The following is a 12,665-nucleotide window of genomic DNA, read 5'->3' as shown; positions in this document are numbered from 1 at the left end:
GAACCACGTCGGCTTCTACTGTGTCCTGGAGAAGAAGGTCTTGTCCAAGACGCTGCCCGACGTGCGCGGCAAGGTGGCATGTGACTCCTCGTGTGGGTGGCTGGCGCTCATGGATGAGGCAGTGTTCGTGACGCTGCTGAATCCATTCGCCGGTGCCCGTGCCCCCCGCGTTGAGCTCCCGCCAGCAAGCGAACACGTCGCGGCGGCATCCTCATCGGAACGCGTGTCTAAGGTCCACGACCGGTGGATCCTCCATCCCACCAACGACTACGGGGACACGGATGCCATAGGCAGAGTCATCAAGGTAGAAGACATGAGGGACGTGTTCTTCCGTGATATCGTGCTCTCGGCGCCGCCTGACACCACCAGCCACGAGTGCGTGGCCATGGCCATGCTTGGATGCTCCACGGAGGTCGCGTTCTGCCGGGTTGAAGTTGACAGTGCATGGACGCTGCTCGATACCAAACTGGAGTTCTCCGTGGGGTCCATCGTCCACTACCAAGACAAGTTCTTGATGATCGACTGCACTGGAGAAATCTCCGTCTACAGCAGCAACGCCGCCGGCGCTACTCCAACCACGACGCTGCTGCCATCGCTGTCGCCACCTGCGGGGCTCTGCCACCGCAGCTACCTAGAATCAAACGGTGAGCTGCACATTGTGGGTGCTATGGTGAGCACATTCCACGAGACACAAAGCTTCACCTACAACAGCGCGATCTACAAGTGCAACCTCCACGACCGTACACTGGAATGGTCCAGGGTGAGAGACATCGGTGATCAGACACTGTTCGCGTCTAAACATTTCAATGAAAGCATCAGTGGAACAAGTGTATCCAAATACAAGGAGAACAAAATCTACATGTCTGAGCCATTGTATGGGGATCCATACGACTTGGTCCATCGACTGGAGATCGTTGATATTGCTACCGGCGCATCCAAAGTGAAGCCCGTCCAGAAAAAAATGCAGGGTTCTGGGGCTCTAGGTTGAATTCGACCCAATCTATGAAAGCTCTAGAGTTTATGAGCCTACGACGCCGCGCACTTCGTGACTGTGTTAAATTTATAAACTTTGCTTTTTAAATTAAATTTTATTTTAACGTTAGTATTTAATTTAACAGTATTATTATCTTATCGTACGATCCGTGTATTTTTAGAATAAATTGTTAGTTATCTCGTAGTAACGCACGCACACGCTAAATTATAAAAAGTTAAATATCCCCACTTCCATCCGCTACGCTACCTCCACTCCACTTCAATCCGCCGCTCCTGCTCCAGTAGGAACGCTCCCCACCCCCACCACGCTGAGCTACTCCGGAGGAGCACTAGGGGACAGCATCGCCCCCGTCAAGCAGGTCTGGGTCGCTCCCCTCCCCTTAGCCCTAGATGGGCCGCCGCCCACCCTCACTCGTGATTCGTGGCCGTGGCAGGTTGCGCCGCCCGTCCGTGGCGTCGGTGCTGTGCTGGAGGTGGTGGAGCGGGGGCGGTGGGGAAGCTTGGCCGCTGGGGGGTGCCGGGACTAGCGACGGACAGGCGTCACCAGTAAGCCACGGTCAGGGGCATTTCAGTCCTACTTAGCAGCGGTGATGGCAAAAATCTAACATAGTGGTAAATTTGGGATCTTTTCATGTCATTTCTTGTTTCTTTTAAGGTCTCTTGGATATTAGACAGAATTTCTTTGAAATTAAGATCAGTCGGTTACCCTGCCTCACAGATTGAAACAGCTAGGAGGCCACCCATGTTGTCTGAATAGGGATGCTCTGTTGGATGTGCAGCAAGAAAACCTTGGAATGAATGTACATGCTACTTAGGGTGCTGTATTAGAGTTTTAACAGGATGGGTTCGTTATGCTGCGTGGCGGCACGGCCACATGGGGCTAGCACAGCAAGCCAGGAGTGGTCCTCTATTAGCCGCAGCGACCCACCCTGGCGGACTGGTGCTGGCTTTTCTCCACCTCTGTCTAGGGGGTGGGAGTACAGGATCAACTCGGAAGGGTTGTCTTATGGATCCCATGGTGATAGCGGGGTCGCTGTGAATTATGGGTCATCACTATCATCTAATAGTAAAGGGGCTAGTAGGAGCTGGGAGAGGAATGAGCTTCCACAAGATCACCGCTACTCTACATCTGAGGGCGCCATTTCGTATCTCAACAGCCCAGATGTCAGCTTCCAGAACCACCATATTATGCTACCGATGCTGCAAGATTCTAGTGTTGATGAATACATGAGAGGTATGTGCCTTGGAGTAGCAAACTTCTCTGTCCTCTTTGATGTTTCAGCTGCTTTTGTAATTTTTGTATTTCTTGGGTTAAGAGTGTTTAAGATTGTTCAAACTCAAGATCTGTACTTTATTTTTACCTTCTGTACTATGCATCAATTTTAATTTCTGTTTATGTGTCACTTTGTCCTCTGCTGCTGTTTGATTTTAATATATTTGTTGCCATGGTTCTTTGGGCATTGCCTAGGCGTTGAGCCAGGCATACCCTAGGTGCCACAGGACTCGACAAGGTTTTAGTTATGCTATATCGCCTAGGCATCCAGGCATATCACCAGCGCCACAGGACACCAGAATGCCTCAAAAATCATGTCTGTTGGACCAGCTATATAGCATGTTGGTGTAGAAAATAGTTTTTGTCTTGCTGTTTTAGCAGTTATTTTTTTGGAGAATACTAGAAGTTACTGTTTTTAAGGGCTACAGATAAATCACCTTTTCTTTTCAGCCCAATGAAAATTGCTACCACATGATTCTATCAAGTATCAATTACTGCAGAATGCAGCAAAATTATATTTCATAGTAAATTTACCACAGGGCAAAGGCCATGCCCTTTCACAACACTATGAACTGTACCTCTATTCTTGGGTGACGATCAAGAGAAACTCATGAACTTGACAAATTGATCCTGATTTATTGGGACCATAGTCATTCCAAATTACATAACATTAAACCCATTTCCCTATAGCAAAATCTTTTTTAGAATTCTAGGGACGAGCCCCCGTCTATTAACGAAGAAGTCAACAGACAATGTAGCTTATTACAGCGCAGCAGATGGTGATGCCATCTGAAAACAGTTTTTGGGAACCAGTTCAACAGCCACTGAGAAAACCATTGCTTCTAACCCAGATCGCAAACTATCCTAACAAAGACCAAAGAAACAAGCTTTACTGACAAAACATAAAATGGACGTCACAGCAGTGATCCTGACACCTCACATCCATCAGCATACTCCTTCAGCTGGATCAACCTTCCATCATGCTTAAACACCGTTTTCACCCCAGAGACACCAGTAAGCGGCATTTACTTCCAGCGGAGCCGTAACACTTGAGACGCCTCCTTCTTGATAAGCATCACCTTCAATCTCAGGTCCTCCTTTTCCTCCGGGCAAAGAATTTCCCAGTTCTGTATTGTGATCGCCATCCAGTAAAGAAGTATAGCCATACTCCTCCACGAATTTCTCTGAAAACATAAATCATTCCTTAATTTCCATAGACTCCAAACAGCAGCAGAAGTAACCAGATTTAACACTCCATTACGTTTATTACTTAACCAGAATTTGCCGATAGAGTCTAAGGAATGCCCAAGCTGTACATCGAAAATATCAGACAGAACTGCCCACATTTGCTGGGCTACAGCACACTCAAAAAACAGGTGATACACCGATTCTTGCTCACAACAAAACAGACAAGTAGGATCTTCAATTTTCCTTCTCTTACTAAGATTATCTCTAGTCATAAGTCTGTTTTTTACTTAGCAGCCATAAGAAATATTGAACTCTAGGGGGAATTTTGAGATCCCAAATGGAGGAGACAAGAACAGGCTGAGTTTATAATCTTATATAAGGACGGAACATTATACACACCCTTAGAAGAAAACTGCCAAACCATGGTGTCTTCCTCATCACTAAAATTGATAGTAGAGGCAATCTGGCATACCTCATCCCAAAGCTCTAGCATGTTATCATCACCCATTCTTCTAAAAGTGCATTTCAGATTCACACCATCCCAAAGACTAGCTACTGATTTATTCTTCTCATTAACAAACCTATAGAGTTTCCAATATTGGATTGCTAGGCTAGAAGATCCTAGCCAATTATCTTCCCAAAATCTCACTTTGCGCCCGTTACCAATGATCCATTTATACCCCATTTTTGCCGCCTGAGCAGCCCACATGAAGCCTCTGAAAAAGGGAGAAACTCCTACAGATTTAGCCTGAAAAATATTAACATTACTGGAATTATATTTATAATCTAGGATTTCCTTCCAAAGTTTATTTCTGTCTTGCTCATATCTTCTTAGCCAAGAAGCTACGAGACAAATGTTTAAATCCCTGAGGCTAGGCAGCCCCAGTCCACCATACTCTTTAGCTATAGTGACAAGTTCCCAATTAGCTAGATGATATTTATGGGCCCCTATAGCAAAATCTGTTTGTGTAACAATAGAGACTTGCTGTTAGTTTCATACCATCACTGCCATTATGTGCAACAGGATTGCCATTTGATAACAGTCAGCAACTCAGCATAAATGTGAACTCCAATCTAGTGCAATACCCATGTACTACCTTTGTTCCAAATTCTAAGCTGTTTTGGCTTTTCTAGACATAGTGTATATCTAGGTGCATAATAAAAGTTGTGTATCTAGAAAAGCCAAAACGACTTATAATTTGGAAGGCAGGGAATAGTATTTAAATGATCCTCATATTTGACTAAAAATTATGCTTCATTCTTGCAACGGTTTTTAATTATTTAATTAGCAATAAAAATTGTTTCAGCAAACAGAACAATAATTTTCTCGACCGATTCTAAATGCAGATGTTCCTTATTCGTCTCTTAAACAATTTGAGTTCGCAAATCTGGTTATGCTCTAAATACTAGCAGGTAGCAGCCTTTCTGCTGGTTGGCTGATATGTATTGTTTATGTCTTAGTGGGAACAAGGGTCTTAGTGGATCGAGTGTCAGAATTAACTACTAAACTGATTATATGCAGCATACTTTTGTGTATTACTTTGAGTGACTTTTGAATCTTCAATTATATGATTGCAAACCCATCAGATTTGGAGTTGAATTCCATCATGATCAACTGGCAGATTTTTCATGATGACAATGATTGATCTCAAATCAGTTCTACAGTAGCATTAATTTGGATTTAACCAATGACTAGTGATCATGATTCATGATTGCTGTAGTTGTTCGATTTTTAATTGAATGCGCAGGAGAGCTGCATATCATTTCATTAAAATAGATGTGGGCGTGAATTTCAAATGTTATGAGTTATATTAAGATGATTTGGACCCTTGCATGAATGATTGATCTGCTAGGTTGATTTGCCCATTTTACAGGTTCTCACTAATGCTCTAGCGTAATTTTTAACTAATACTCCCTCCAGTCGCAAATAAATAATGTTTTCAGTTGTTTGAAATCAGCCATTCTAAACTTTGATTTCAAATTAGTTTTAACATGTTGGAGTTTTGGTATTTGAAAATTATATGATATAATATACTTTTGCTATGTGTTACAAATATATTATAACAAAAAAAAATCATAGTCAAAGTTGTCTTTTGGACACCATGTAGATGTCCAAAATGCCACTTGTTTGTAACCGGCGGCAGTACATCGTATTGATTTAGGATTTCAGAATTTGGGAGTGCAAATGTGGATTGATAAATTTTGTTTGCAAATTTTAATGCTATAGCTGGGATCATATGTTTCCAGATTTAGTTCTAGATTGCAGATGGCTGGTTGCATAGTTTTTCAAGATGGCTCCTGGATTCTGAATTGTTTGGCCTTTTGATTGAATATACACCGTGGTTATGTTATGCTCAATGCTTATATTACCTGTGTTTCAACTGACATTTGAGATGCATTTGGTCTTGCATGCTTAATTGATTAGGCTGATCCAGGATTCCAATGTGATCACTGAGCAGTTACATTATCTATATATTAAAAACATATGCACCGTAAAATACTTTGAGAACAAGCTAAGTCAATCCAGTGTGTCTGAGCTCTAATTAGTTAGTGCTAGGTGACTGAACATTGCCCCTGAAATGAGTGTTCCTAGTGGTGGGAAGTAAAAATTATAAACCTTCCATGAGCCCTATGAAACTCTAGGTATGGTGCCTGTGATAGATACTGTACATGATTGTGACAGGGAATATGGAAGGAAAGCCTTAACTTGGTGGAGAGTGTAGTTTTACTGCTTTTCTTAATGCTGTGCTAAGGATAAGTCTTCCTACAAATAATACCAGTTTCTTATGATATAGGAACAAGATAAAAGAAAATATTGAAGATTTTCTATTGAAAGGACACTATTCTCTTGCTTCCATACTTCTATGGCTGTTGTGGGCTGTTAGGCTATGAACATAAATGACAAAACAATACACTTATTACAATTTAATTGAACTGTGCCATACCATCTCAGAGCTGTAGGTGGGTAAGGTCTGTGTCACTTTTATCTAGTCAGGAGCTTGATTGGTGTGTGGCACATTGAGTACATTGTAGCCAAAGAAGGTCGGTGGGTGAGGAATCGGAGGCTGACAGTTTGGCAACCGATGGTTACAGTTACAGACGAAAGGGAAAGGGGGAGGGGGGATACACCCTGTTAGGAAATGCAACTCACTGTATCCAATGCCGAATGGCTAAGATATGGAGATGTACAAGGTGCAGATAGTGCCCTACACCCTACACTAGTGACTAAATACATGCACAACATATACATCTAACACCTCCATTTCTTTCTTGACTCCTAAGACAAGTAGGAATACAGTCCTTACAGATTGAACCTTCCCTTCACAAACCAATTCTAACTCAATCTCCTATTCTTATCTCAACCTAAAAGGGCGTACCCAGTGCAGAGAGGTCCCGCTCTATGCGGGGTCTGGGGAAGGGTGTCAGTGGCAAGCCTTACCCTCGCCTGTGCAATGCGAGGAGACCGCGACTCGAACCCGGGACCTTCCGGTCACAGGCGGTAAGACTCTACCGCTTGCACCAGGCCCGCCCTTCAATATTCTTATCTCAACCTAACCAGATTAAACTCCCTAATGTTTCCAAACCTAAGACTCCTAGGATAAGCAATGCTGGGTCTGGTGGAGACTGATACGGAGAATGGGGGTGCCACTGTGCCTAGGGATGAAAATGGTTGGTAACATATCATCTATGCGGAAAAGGTTGCTGATCCGTCAGAATTTTTCCATATTTCTCAATTTATTAACTGTTCAGTTGCGACTACAATATGGTACTGAAAGAAATTAAACATCCAAATTTTATATACGTATCTCTCTGATCGATATGCTCCTTTCTTGTCTGAACCATTCGAGCTATCTCGACTCTCGATAACCTTTTTTTAAGGCAATGTAATTCCTGTACCAATACGGTAGCAGTTGAATTACAAATGAGTTGGCAAAATCTATTCTTCTTTAAGAATGTGGCATTATTTGAATGACGTGATATGGTTGTAATTTCAATCATTAGTGGTCAGCATGGGTACAAGATAGCACATTTGCTACTCTGGTTAAATTATCTCCATCTCTCCTGAGTATCTCGCGTCCTGTAATATTCTTTGTCATCTGCGTTTTTACCATGTGGTTCAAGTTCTCTGTGCATGGTTATTTGTATGTCCTTTTCTACTAGATGAGCATTTATAATGTTTTTGAATTGCATAAAACAATGATTGACTATGGGCGGGTGCATGCAACCTTTTCATTAGTGGTCACTTTGTCATCACCTTAATTTGTGTGTGCACATAGCTATGGGCGGGTGTGTGCAACCTTTTCCAAAGAATTTTACAATGAGATCAGTTATGTTAATTGAGCATTTATTATATGTATGGGCATGTGCATGCAAAGTTTTGTTGAGTTGTATTGATTGGACCTATTTTGCAGTTTCAGTTGCTGAGCCTGTAGGTGCTTTATTATTGTCAGAGGTATGCAATATGCTAGGTGTTCATGTTGTAGTAATATTCATTTCTTGCTCCAGGCTTCTGGGGACTGAATTTTATCCTCTTTTTGTAGGGAATGTCAGGACAACAGAATAGTGGTGGTTCCACCTCCTCTCGCTCTGATGGAAGTGAATATGATATTGTACCTAAATCATACACATCGACGCCCCGCAACTTCCCGAGTCGCCGATCATTCCTGTCAAAGCCAATCCACCCTGTTTCATTTCCAGAACATGCACTAGAAGCACAAGAAACTCAAAGTCCTGTTGCCAGCGCAAGCTCCAGCAATCCTCTGTGCTCTGAATTCAAGGGAACAGGAGAGCTTCGCTTTCCAGGTCCCATGGACTATGGTAGTGCTAGTCATGGGGAGTCAGGAAATTGGAGTGCGGCAAGTAGCATGGATCTTACTGATTTATCAGAACGACCTGAAGCTGGACCACTGCGTCCTAATAATGTAATGCAGAAAACAAGGTGTGACCTCTGTGAGAGGCTTCTGACAAAGAGATCACCTTGGGGTTCTCGTAGAATTGTACGCACTGGAGATTTACCAGTTGCTGGTGTTCTCCCATGCTCCCATGTCTACCATGCTGAGTGTTTAGAGCGGACCACTCCCAAGGGGCAGAAGCATGACCCTCCTTGCCCTGTGTGCGACAAGCTGGCTGGTAAAGATACCGAGCAGTGGTCAATTTGCAGGTTAAAAAATGGATTCCCAAGATTACGTTCACTAGGGGAAGGGCCTTCTCGAGTTTGGAGCTGTGCTCATGCTGGAGATTGTGTTGCTGGGGCTGTCCAGATGCCAAGATCAAATAGCATTGCGCTATTGACTCGGAGTGGTCACAAGAGGCATGCATCTTCGAAGGGAGAGCCCATCAAAGACTGGGCTGAAACATCAAAAAATACTTGCATGTAACTTCCTAATGCACTCAGTAGGTTATATTCATGACCTCGCATTGTTATAGTTGCAAGGTTATGTATGCTTACGAATGTTTTCATGGCTTAATGGTCCGGCTAGGAAATGACATAGATATGCTTGTGTAGCTGACTAAATTTATCTCCTATCAGTTATCAGGGTTGCCACATGTGCATAAAGGCCTTAGGTCTACCGATTATTTTTATGGGCTGAATCTGTTCCAGTTCTATGAAATTGTATGTGCTGGAAATCGCAGGTAAACTGGCCTCTGTAACTGCTCATCCAGTTCTATGAAACTACCGCAGTTACCCCTACAGCCCTACTTTGTATGATTGTAACGTTGTTAATGTTGAGACGAGATTTGACACTGCAATGAGACATCGATAAGCAGAATCTGTTGGCTGTAACATTGAACTTGGTCTGTATGATCTGTAAACCAAAACGCAAATTGGATCATGCTAGAAAAGCAATTTTTCAGGTGCTCGTGAAACCTTTCCCAGGAGGTGTTGACATTGCTTTGGTTGGCTCTGAATGGAAGTTGCATCTGGATAGTTCAGTTTTTCGCTGCATGTTCGCCTGCCTAATTCAGGAGTGCATGCAGGAGGCGTCTGAGCGGCCGCTTCTCCCGCCACTTCTCCGGGATCTCCATCCAGCCGCTTCAGACAAACCGAGAGCTCCTCCATATAACCCCGCTGCTGCTTCTGTATTACTGTGCTTCCTGCATCGTCGTCCTGGTGATCACACCCAGATCAAATCCTATTCATATTTGGTAAATGGCAAAAACTCTTGGCAAATGCATTTTTTGACTGTTATTATGTAGACCTAGAATTTTTGTTGGACTTTTGCTGCAAGTACTGCCGCTGAATTCCTGTACATCGCTCGTTCCATGCAAGGAGATTCATTGTGATCTTTCTCTCTAGTTGTAGGAGCATGGCTGAAGAGAAGAGCCATCCACGGCTGAACGAGCGGATCATGTCCTCCCTCTCAAAGCGGTCGGTTGCTGCGCATTCCTGGCATGACCTTGAGATAGGTAAGTACATCTTTTGCACTGCGGTATGATTCTGGAGGTTCATACAAGCTGATGCTTCATATTTTCAAAATACCAGGACCTGGAGCCCCTGCTGTTTTTAATTGTGTAAGCATCATGTCCTGTTGTTCATCCTGGGTAGTGAAGTAGAGGAAGCCATTAGTTTCAGATGGATCAGACCTCCAGAAGTAAAAACCTTCCATGCTTGCAGGTTGTTGAGATCACAAAGGGCAGTAAAGTGAAATATGAACTAGACAAGAAGACCGGATTGATTAAGGTACAAATTATCTGTTAAAATTTAAGCTTACAGGAAAGAGAAAAAAATACCATTGTTTTCCTGATGCCACTGAAAATTTGACAATATGCTTTCGTAGGTTGACAGGGTGCTATACTCATCAGTGGTCTACCCACACAACTATGGTTTCATTCCACGAACATTGTGTGAAGATGGAGATCCAATGGATGTGCTGGTGTTGATGCAGGTCAGCATGTCTTACGACTGTTTGTTTCATCTAACCCACTTAGTATTAGTTTTATATAGGTTATGTCTTCAGCTTCTGAGGTTAATCATTAACTAGCTTACAACCAAATAGGAACCGGTGATACCTGGCTGTTTTCTTCGGGCAAGAGCCATTGGCCTTATGCCCATGATTGATCAGGCATGATGCATTTATGGACTTTTCATTAAAACTTCTACATATCACATTATGTTGGATTGATGGCGTATCTGTTTCTGCAATAACTAGGGAGAGAAAGATGATAAGATAATTGCAGTTTGCATTGATGATCCTGAATACCGTCACTTAACCGATCTCAAGGAACTTTCTCCACATCGCCTTAATGAAATCCGTCGCTTCTTTGAAGACTGTACGTGCCATTTGTGTCCAAATCTGTCTGATTTTCTATAATCATAGCACTACAGTTGCTCCAGAAACGCTGAAATTTATTTCACATGTATTTGCAGACAAAAAGAACGAGAACAAGGAAGTTGCTGTGAACGATTTCTTGCCACCAACTACTTCCCTGGAGGCCATTCAACACTCAATGTGAGTCTGCTTTTCCGTCAGAAACTGGTGATACAATGCATCTGAAAATATGCTTTAACATGATCGTGAGAGGTGAAAGCTTTGATCATCTGAATTCTTTCTTTCTACTCATTTCATCCCAAGAATAGACATCTCACTTCACAAGGAGTCAAACAATCTCAAGTTTATCAAATACATACAAAAAGTACCAATATTTATAATACATAACGAGTATTATCACTAGATTAATTATGAAATATATTTTCTTAACAAACTATATTTTCATAATAAACATTTATAAAGATACAGATGTTGATACTATTTTCTATAAACATAGTTAAATTTAGGATCGTTTGACTTCTCGGGAAGCAATGTTTCTATTCTTTTTGAGACGGAGGGAGTACTTTGACAAATCTATTCACCTTCGCTGAAACATTAGCTTCCTTTTATTGTCTGAATCCTCCCATTATATGTTAGAATTATCTTTTTTTTTTTATAGTCAGGGTACTACTTCTAATCTGTTTTTTGTTGTACCAGGGACTTATATGCTGAATACATCCTACACAGTTTGAGGCGCTAGATCTGGTTTCGAGATGGAACAGTCCCTCTCCTGGTCTCGGGGAAAAATAAGCAATAATCGATCAGCCTCCTGGCTTTTGTTTCAGGAGCCGTTTTGCAGTATATATAACTAAATCAAGGGATAATATGATTCTTCTGCAAGTTATTGCATATAATATGCTAACCATGAGATATATATTGTCTACTTCTGTTATTTGAATCAACGATTGGAGTCTCTTCTTGCTTTCTGTCAACCTCAAGTGTGCCTTCCGCAGCTGCGCTCTTTTCAAGACCATGATATGTGGTGGTTATATTAATCTGAACACTTCAACGCTACAGCAGTATTGTGCCTTTCAAGCCTGTTTGATTGATGTTGTAGTTTGCTACGCCTAGCCTTAAGCAAATTATGCTTGCTATAGAAAGTGTGGCGAGTGAAATCAAATCTACAGCTGCGCATAGTTTGGCAAGAAAATAAGTATATAACATGTACAGCGGTAGCGAACCAAACAACTACCTAAAAAACTGTGCAATGACGAACCTATGATGTAACAAGTTGTGGTTATGAACCAAACAGATTTCAAGAATTAATGACCCATCATGTTGAAAGGATCTAATCGATGCTAAGGGGTGGGTGTGTTGAATAGGCTTCACAAAAATTCTTATGCAAAATATACGTTAAATAAAACACAGAGTCTGAAAAATCAGCTAGGCTGTTTTTTCTACCTTACCACACAAGCCTGTAGATCCTGCATTGCCGATTCTAAAAAACAGCTAGGCCTGTTTATCTGGAAATCCTGCAGAAAATGTGTTAGCCTCCCCTTTTGCTTTCTTTGCTTCCCTTCTTCAGTCCACGGTGCTTGATGGTGCTTTTGAGTGATTTGAAATTTATTCAAAGTATGCCTACACTCACAAACAAGCATAACCAAGTAGCCACAAACAAAACTATATATGAAATATGTGCAATGTGAATATGAAAGTGAGACAAACCAAAACAAGGAGATGCAACGATGTATTTCTCGGAGTTCAGATCCCCACTTGGATCCCACGCCCTCCGTTGCGGAAGTCGTGAGCCCCCTCCATGGTCGGGCTCTAGCTAGGTTTGTTTCAACCACTTTCCACACTACTAGATGATCTTTTCCCTTTTGGGGGCAAGATCGCAACCCACACAAACTCCTTGGGTGCTCACCGGTGACATCAAGCCATTTAGGAGCAAAGCTCCGAGA

The 12,665-nt window shown here is 42.3% G+C and overlaps 2 protein-coding genes across 3 annotated transcripts; both read left to right on the top strand.

The window, feature by feature from the left end:
- Nucleotides 1-1,234: 1,234 nt before the first annotated feature.
- On the top strand, nt 1,235-9,148 carry LOC136537445 (uncharacterized). 2 transcript variants are annotated; one of them, XM_066529421.1, is made up of 5 exons: nt 1,235-1,352; nt 1,428-1,605; nt 1,712-2,227; nt 7,873-7,907; nt 7,996-9,148. In XM_066529421.1, the coding sequence occupies exons 3-5, from the start codon at nt 1,834-1,836 to the stop codon at nt 8,830-8,832; spliced, it is 1,266 nt and encodes a 421-aa protein (XP_066385518.1). In that variant the 5' UTR covers nt 1,235-1,352; nt 1,428-1,605; nt 1,712-1,833; the 3' UTR covers nt 8,833-9,148. The 2 variants fall into 2 exon arrangements, with proteins under 2 accessions (XP_066385518.1, XP_066385514.1); XM_066529417.1 differs by having other exon boundaries at nt 7,867-7,907.
- Nucleotides 9,149-9,450: 302 nt separating this feature from the next.
- On the top strand, nt 9,451-11,666 carry LOC136537459 (soluble inorganic pyrophosphatase 1). Its single transcript, XM_066529429.1, has 9 exons — nt 9,451-9,601; nt 9,753-9,862; nt 9,939-9,967; nt 10,071-10,136; nt 10,234-10,341; nt 10,453-10,518; nt 10,606-10,726; nt 10,824-10,905; nt 11,422-11,666. The coding sequence occupies exons 2-9, from the start codon at nt 9,763-9,765 to the stop codon at nt 11,462-11,464; spliced, it is 615 nt and encodes a 204-aa protein (XP_066385526.1). The 5' UTR covers nt 9,451-9,601; nt 9,753-9,762; the 3' UTR covers nt 11,465-11,666.
- Nucleotides 11,667-12,665: the final 999 nt, after the last annotated feature.

The sequence above is a fragment of the Miscanthus floridulus genome, chromosome 1, assembly GCF_019320115.1.
Source record: "Miscanthus floridulus cultivar M001 chromosome 1, ASM1932011v1, whole genome shotgun sequence".
NCBI classification, from domain to species: domain Eukaryota; kingdom Viridiplantae; phylum Streptophyta; class Magnoliopsida; order Poales; family Poaceae; genus Miscanthus; species Miscanthus floridulus.
The sequence above is the reverse complement of the archived record's forward strand: the minus strand, read 5'-3'. Positions and strand labels throughout refer to the sequence as shown.

Bases quoted from the DNA above. Each gene is read 5' to 3' on its own strand.
- LOC136537459 (XM_066529429.1), top strand. From the start codon at position 9,763: ATGGCTGAAGAGAAGAGCCATCCACGGCTGAACGAGCGGATCATGTCC. The intron at 9,968-10,070 runs GTAAGCATCATG...CCATGCTTGCAG, and splicing joins CCCCTGCTGTTTTTAATTGT to GTTGTTGAGATCACAAAGGG. The intron at 10,137-10,233 runs GTACAAATTATC...ATGCTTTCGTAG, and splicing joins AGAAGACCGGATTGATTAAG to GTTGACAGGGTGCTATACTC.
- LOC136537445 (XM_066529417.1), top strand. From the start codon at position 1,834: ATGGGTTCGTTATGCTGCGTGGCGGCACGGCCACATGGGGCTAGCACA. The intron at 2,228-7,866 runs GTATGTGCCTTG...CCTATTTTGCAG, and splicing joins TGTTGATGAATACATGAGAG to TTTCAGTTGCTGAGCCTGTA. The intron at 7,908-7,995 runs GTATGCAATATG...CTCTTTTTGTAG, and splicing joins GTGCTTTATTATTGTCAGAG to GGAATGTCAGGACAACAGAA.